The sequence below is a fragment of the Branchiostoma belcheri genome, unplaced genomic scaffold (genome assembly GCF_001625305.1).
Source record: "Branchiostoma belcheri isolate BF01 breed outbred unplaced genomic scaffold, Haploidv18h27 scaffold249, whole genome shotgun sequence".
NCBI classification, from domain to species: Eukaryota; Metazoa; Chordata; class Leptocardii; order Amphioxiformes; family Branchiostomatidae; genus Branchiostoma; species Branchiostoma belcheri.
In genome coordinates this window covers 246,604-254,781 of record NW_017803853.1, presented here as the reverse complement: position 1 = coordinate 254,781, position 8,178 = coordinate 246,604, and the positions used below count along the sequence as shown (strand labels likewise).

Below are 8,178 nucleotides of genomic sequence, written 5' to 3'. Positions count from 1 at the left end.
ATAAAATATAGGCAAAACTAAGTGTTTTGTTTTCATGAACACGCTGTCCTTACACAGGGACCCATTGTTAACCACCTTTATACACATTTGAGGTCACAAATAGGCATAAAATTGGTGTGAAATTGTTTAGGTACAGTACCGGTACTGAGGGAGTAGGTATTTTGGACCTGTACCTAATCAATTTTTCCGGTACAGTATCGGTACTGCGTACCGGTACACAGCTCTACTTCAAACTATTAATAATGATTTGACACTTACTGGAGGTAGATTCCATGTAGGTTATATTTCTGCGGGTACCTCGATGCCGCGAGTTTTGTAAAAGAACAGACTTCCTGTAATTTTATTTATAGGCTTCATACAACAACGCTTCATATACGCCCATTTTACATGTCAAGCCATTGTTAAAATTCACGCTGTTAGGCCACAAAGATTTCATGTTTTGACCGCAGTAATTGATACGTGTCATCCCCGATTAAACACAAACTGATATGAACCACCAAGAAAGGACGGAGCAGTATGGAAAAACTAGATCATTTATTTATGTCTGTACTAAGAATAAATGAACCAAACTAACCTTTATAGCCTGTGAACGGGCCGTATTCCTCTTAATTTCTCGTTCAATGTGAAATCAAGGCTACTAACTTGGATGCGAGGATTATCAGTGTGCGCGGTATCGTCGAGGATCGCTACGAAAGTATGTTATGTAGAGGAGAGGGCCAGAAGAGTTCTCGATCGAATGTCATGTACGAAGCTCTGTTGTCGTGGTTAAAGTTACTGCGTACTTGCTTGACAGGGCAGAGACAAAAAACAGACAACCTGTCCTGGGGCAGATTTTCCTTCCAGCTCGCCTGACGCTCACGAATCACGGCGCCAGTCTTGGCAGACAGACCGCCATTGTTATCAAGGCATTCCTAATTTGCATACTGACTACGACGAAACATATTCGTACGATAAAAATTCTCAAAACGAGATGATGAGTGATGAATTAAAGCGTTTGAGACATTCTACCTTCCAATATCTAAGTAATATTTAGTTAAAGCACGGGTGGGGAGAGTTTAGTGGATATAAAACTGCTTCGCCCACCCGAGGTGCCGTTAGTCAGCTATCGAACATGTTTCCAAGGATACAGAAGTAGGCATCTCCAATATAATATGATTTATGGAGTTGGTAACCGTTGGTTAGAACACTTCTCCTCCTTGGGTGACCGTAAATTCAGGCTGATGATTGGCTAAAGAAAGATTTCTGCAGTGGGCGTCACCGTGATAACTTGATCGACAGGTTGGTAAGAACCCCTCTTCACACCCTACTAGCTGATTTAGTCGAAAAAAACTGGCTCCTAAATGGATGAGGAAGGACAGCTGGGTTCTAATATTTACTTTCCCTAGTTCCATCTTCATGTCTGAGGATCGGTGGATATGGTGGCACCTGTGCTATTGACATGTTCATAACTTTTTTTCGGTTATTATCCAGGTTTCTAAGTCTCGACGGCTGTTAAAAAAACAACCAAATTTAACCCCCAAACCGGGGTCCCCAGGCGTGTATTTTATGTGCTATTTGAAATTTTTGGATTCGAAAAAAATTCCTCCCCTGACTTTTTCAATAAACCTCTTCTACACGTTTTCATAAATTTTTTGGCACAAATTTGTAAAATAACAACGGGGAGTCTGATGTAAGACCTTCTGGGGTCCAAACAGACCCCAGCCATATTTGCACTTATTATTGCTCTAATATTATGCAGTTTGCCAAGTAACCTCAGTAATTAGGTCATCAGGTTTTCATCATGTTTTCAGACGTTTGACAATTTGACAATCATATGAGGTCAAAGGTCAACCCATGTTCATGCCTACATGCCTCTTCCTATTTTTGCAGAAATTATGATAATGAGCTGGAATATTTTAACACTTAATCATGCCAAAATATACCTCTTACTATGTTTAACCAATATATGTGCAAAGATTACTGAAAGAATGCAAAAAAAAAGGAATATACATGTAAAAGGAAACCAAATAGGGTCCATTTGGAGCCCGTTCGGTCATTTTCGTCGCAAAAAAAGTTTGGGTGTTTGAGGGTGTTTAACTATCTTCAAATTGTCTCGTGGTTTTTGTGGTACGGCAAAATGCCACACGCAAAGCCCTTGTCAACTCGAGAACAATCCCCGATCTCACCGTTTCGTAGTCACCACCCGAAGCACAAATTATGTATCAAAGTAACCGTATTTGCAGAAAGCTTCGTGATGTAAAGTAAAATAGAACATTTATGAGATATCAAAACAGTATGCTCAGGCCCTAAACCCTTTTGAGCTTGGGTTTCATGTCGTTGCCTTAGAATTTGGCTCGTTTTAACTTGAATTATCATCCTGTCAATGACAGCATTTTACACTATTGAGACTTACTTGGTACAGCTTGGGTGCTTCGACATCCACAACGTCGTCAGTCGACGTCCACCCTTCCTCGTGAGTTTCGCCCCCTTCTCGTCGAGACTTCCTCTGGGTGGCGGGGCAGTAACGGTGGCCAGTCGTTACTCGAGATGGTACAATGGAGAATTTGTACTATTGACAGGATAATCTGCTAGTCATTCCACTATTGACAGAATGGTCATGTCAATAGTGCGAGTTTTTCCACTATGTACCTGTCCTTAGGCAGATTTTCGTTCCAGCTCGTTTGTTGCGTTCCCCGTTGTCATGGCGCCATTCTTGGCAGACCGCCATTCTTCACAGGGCGTTTAACTTGCACACTTCAAACAAAAGGACAAACCCATACATAAATGGAATGGAATCTCGCTTACAAGTAATAATTAAAAAAGTATTTATAATGTTTGACACATTTCACATCTCAAAAAAGCAAGGGTTTTACATTTTCAATTTTTGCCATCATAAACCTTGCAAAACAACAAATGATACCTGTATCGTTCTATAGTTACAGCCAACTGTTACAACATCCATTTGTAATAATAAAAGCTTTCAATCGCTGTAGAAACAGTTTGATTTAGTAAACATGACATATAAAAGGAATTAGATACATTATTGCATCGAAGTAATAGACAAAGCAATAAATGAGGACGTTGTCTCCTCTCTTCATATTTATCTGCCATCCATGTTCCGACATGGCAACAGACATCTTTGCCAATTTTCGGTATGTTGACCACTTCCCGAATGAAACCAATTTTTTTCCCAAATCAGGCAAAAATTAAAGCGCGCGCTGATGCCATCCATAAAAATTACTTGCTATGGCCTAATAAAATACACGGTTTACATGACAACAAGGTCTTGATGCAAGTACAGGCAATTTCTATCATCTTATGTCAATGTTTCAGTTTTAGTTAATTTCTACTTTCATTCATATTTTCCCCTCTGTTTACATGTTTAATTCTCATCGCACTCTGTCAGAAACAAAATGTGGGCGTGGCCTTATATTTATGATTGGTTCAACAGCGCCACCGCCCGATACAAAGGTGTAAGACAGTATAGAAATCTGTACTTTGCTGATGTCAATGACTTTGGAATAAGATTTTAGTTTGTTTTTGTGCTTAAAAATTAATGATATTGTAAACTGGTAGGACAAAATCTCTTAATGTTGGTGTATGTTTAGGTGGTGTCCGCTAACACGATGACGGGTCCTTGTACATTCGGGTTCTGGATGTGGGTGTCTCTCGGACTGATAACAACGACTGCAAGAGTTACTGGACAAGGTAAACCTTAAGTGAATTCTTTTAATGTAAATTCATCAAGTGTTTATTTATTTATTTGCACAAACAAAACCCTTTTCTTAATACAAAACAAAGAAAAAAACAGTGTAGGGGAGAAGGAAAGAAGACTGTAAGGCTTGTACAATGTCCTCCTCCTTTAAACTATTCAAGCTTGCGGTATATGTGTTTGAGAACGAGAAAACACAGGCAGATTCTGATCATGTAAATTAATACTTAATTTGCATACTTAATGAGAAAATGTTGTGATTCAGCAAGGGTAACTGCCTGGAATTTTTACTTAGGGTATTTGAAAGATAAGTGAAGGTGAACATCATAAGTTATTCAAATAAGAGCCTCATTCGCAAAATCTATGAGGAAATACTAGAATGGCATTCTTTGTTAACATAGAACTGTCTATTTGTGAAGAATATGATCAACCGATATAGATCATGGAAATGAGGATCCTTTTTGCATAATCAGAGGGAATAATCTATCATTTGTTAGTCATGAAGATTAATCATTTGGCGAAGGTATGAGATCGGTAAATTCTAGTTTAAGAAAGCTTTGTTTGGCTTTGTGTTTTCTATTCTTGATCATTAAACTCATTTGTGTGCTTTGGTTGTTTCTAATACAATAGATTCATAGCGTCCATACAGGTTGACATGTTGTATAAACGTAACTTGACGAAGCACAGAAAGCTAACAAATATGAATCTGACCTGCCATTCTCTGGCTAGTAAATTTAATATAATAAGTATGGTTATTACATTTTCGCCAGAACACTGCTTGGACAGGACATTCCAATGCAACTGTAACATAATAATATCTCTATTTTCCTTCAGTCTGCCAAGATCCACTTGGGATGGAAAATGGCGGTATACCTGATGGTAGCATCACTGCATCCTCCATCTGGGGTTACAATCACGAGGCCTACCGCGCACGGCTGAACGGAGTTGGTGGCAGAGGAGGCTGCTGGGCAGCCGGAACAAACAACATCGGACAATGGCTGCAGGTATGTTAATGACCTGTTAATGACCTAATGTTAATGAGGGGTTAATGACCTGCCGCGTGGTATATATGGTGTCGTAATGCCCGGTCACTTTTTATAACCACATATTGAACCGCCGAGTGAGCGCTTACATGGAAATTAGCGTATCGTTACATTTCACTCATACTATAGTGTAGGGTAAATGTATTGTTTTCTCTTATGTTTCTCCTGCCATTTCGTTAAATGGATTCAATTTCTTCATTTTAGGCAAAATAAGATGGGATTTGGCAGGAAGGTACAGAGGCAAATACTTTTTTTTCTTAATTTTTTTGATACAGGATTTTGAAATTGTTTTTTTTTTCATTTTCTGACAAAATCTGTACATTTGGGGTTCTGAAGACCTCGCATTACATCTGAAACTTGGTAAGGGTATGCTTTATATATCCACCAACGTTAATAGATTATAACCAACCCGTATCTCAGTGTTACATTGACAAGTAACCTTAAGTGGGGCACGCTTGTTAACAACATCACTGCGAAGGCCAAACAGACATTGGGAGTGATAAAGCGCAATCTGTGGTCATGCCCAACAAGAGTAAAATCACTTGGGTACACGTCGCTTGTAAGACCAAACCTAGAATGTACCGCGACAGTATATAGGATCCACATACAAAGAAAGACAAAGATAAACTGTAAAGGGTACAGAACCAAGCTGCAAGATTCTGCACGAACAACTATCAAAGGGGTGCTAGTATCAGATTTGGGCCCAAAAGTCCCACTCCGCTACTATGGAGATCGAATCCCCCGAACCCGCGAATCTTGTTCGATATGACGTCATTCGAATAGAGCGGGCGTTCGATCTGGGGTTACCCGCGGTCATTTACAGTAAAGCCGCTACAACCGGCTACTTCAAGCCCTTTTTTACTTGGGAACCACGGAACAGGAAAAATCCACCTTTCCACAAATATGAACCGTTTTCAAAACATTACATCTATGCCGTGATTTTATTGTGGATATGTAACATGTAACGAAGCTACTGCCGTCATCGTGGGTGACCTTGAAGGTCAGAATTCTTGTTGACGCTGTTATAAAATCCAGGTCCCCATATCCAAGTGGCACAGCATGCGTGCAGACATGGTATTTTAACCATTCCCCAAAATCGCTCAAATTACCTCATTGAGGGCTTGTTTGGAAGAGGAACGATTTCCGCAGATTTCTGTCTTAGGGATTTTTTAAATATGGCCGCGATTATGAATTATCGGTATTTAAAGTTAAAACACTGCGTTTTTAGCTCTTCTTTTGACTGTAAGTCGAGTTTTAGTTAAAGAATAAAAAAATCCTAAGACAGAAAGTTTAAATTTACTGTAATATTTCTAAAAATCCAAAATTTAACCTTATTTTTAATTTTCGGGGCCTCTTAAAATCAGTTGTTTGGTTCTCGTGAACCCTTTTTGAAATCCGAAATTGATCTCATTTGGAAGCAAATGTACACAAAGTGGAGCAAAGGCAGTGCAAGAATAACATTTGAGGTAAACAAAATCACTTATTACATTTTATTATGGGTTCACCACACCACGAAGTGGTGTGGTGAAACCATATTGCTTTTTCTGATGTTTCTTCTTCTTCTCCTCCTCCTCCTTCTCCTCCTGCCATTTTTTAAATGGATTCAGCTTCTTCATTTTGGGGCCTAAGGTCCTGAAATTTGGTATGGAGGTACAGTGGGCAAATACCCCTAGGCGTTTTTTAAATTATTGTGATACAGGCTTTTAGAATGGTTTTATTTGAGTTTTTTGGCTGTGTTATAGCAAATGTATTACTGTGTTAGTTTGCCTTGTTTACCACTTTTGGGCATATGAGTCATCACAATGGAATGCAGGGCATCAACCAATAGGCATGCAGCTTTCCTCTATACTTCTTGCTGATTGGCTGTTGGGATTTAACTTGATTAACACCTGCACAGAAGCATTTCCATACTGACAGTATGTCTGTATTCAAGTGTTTTGGTAGGTATTTCAAGCTTTCCTGCTCCAGCATTGGAATGCCGGGCATGGACGTTTTTATTTTGAAAATCAACAGTTTGCATTATGCAATTAAAAATCCTAACCAATAAAGTAGGGAATAGCTATCCAACTGTTGTTTTAGTTGTATTTTACTTCATATTATAGTTATATCAATGTAAATCATTGTTTTCCCTTGTGTTTCTCATTCTTTCCCTGCCATGTGGTAAAATGTGGTGAACCCATCGCTGTATTTGCTCCAAAGCAAATATTGGCCTTTCTAGTTTTGACGAGTATTTACTCTCCAATTACTTTTGTTTATTTTCAAATTTTACCCGTTACCCCCTGGCCGGCCCGGGACTCCCGCGCGGCCACGTTCGAACGCGTTCTGTAACCCGATACCTCCCTAGTAATGCGACTTTTAGCCTAGCAACCGACCGCCGTGAAATGAAAAGAAACCTCCAGTTGGGGTCGCTGGAAGACAGACGTAGAATGTCCAGACTGTACATCATGTACAAAATGACTAATAAACTGGTGGACGTACCAACCACTAAGTATCTGATACCAGAAAAGAACAAGAAACAGTCATGCCTTCAAATATCAGAGTTATCAACCAAGAATTGTGGTGTTCAAAAACTCGTATTTCCCCAGAACTATCGTAGACTGGAACTCGTTGCCACCAAGCACAGTTGGGGCATCATCACTAGAACGCATTAAACAACTCCTGCAATTAAATGTGCAAAGATTGAGTGTAACAAGTCGTTCGGTGTGATATAGCTAGCTGCCGCCGCGCCGCGTGCCTGCGAAGCTAGTGTGTTACGCCGAAGGGCGGTTACACCGGCTATACTGATACAGATACAGATAACGAAACAATTTTACACTTTAGGTGGATTTAGGACAGATGACGAACGTCACGGGCGTCATTACTCAGGGTCGCACACGGGATTTTGCACAATGGGTGACGTCATACAAACTCCAGTTCAGTGACGATGAGACTACTTGGACCACATACACCAGCAGTGATGGCTCAGATGAGGTAAGTACTAGATACAAAGATATCCTAAAATAATATCCAATAGATCTCTCCAACAACCTGAACCCTACCTAGTCCGGGGGGGGGGGGGGCTAAAAGTGCCCGCGCCAACTTTGATGTCACCTAGCGTCTGAACGGCTAGGGCTAGAAAGGCCAAACTTGGTGACTTTTCCTAGAATATTGTTGGCAACAATACTCTATCATTGGAATAAGATAATAATTTTTTTGTGTTGCCATGGCAACGGGTTTCTGACAGGTATTTTTGCTAAATTTAGTACCTTTTATTTTAACAATAAAATTTTATGGGCTTTATGTCAAGTTACTCATGGTTTCTAATATTAATAACATCCCATATAATTTTATGTAAATTCTATCATTAAATATGCATAATTTATGCAAATTTGAAGACGTCATTGGCCAAAATCCAAGATGGCGGACCATATCATTAGAACAGGTATATACAGGTTATTTTCCTTA

At 39.6% G+C, this 8,178-nt stretch overlaps 1 protein-coding gene across 1 annotated transcript in view; it reads left to right on the top strand.

Moving 5' to 3' along the window:
- The first annotated feature begins 3,605 nt into the window (after positions 1 to 3,605).
- The window catches only part of LOC109471335, a 19,397-nt gene continuing 14,824 nt past the window's right edge, over positions 3,606 to 8,178 (top strand). Inside the window, exons 1-2 of the mRNA XM_019770624.1 lie at positions 3,606 to 3,687; positions 4,526 to 4,695. Coding sequence (XP_019626183.1) covers positions 3,606 to 3,687; positions 4,526 to 4,695 — 252 coding nt within the window. The remainder of the gene's footprint in view (positions 3,688 to 4,525; positions 4,696 to 8,178) is intronic.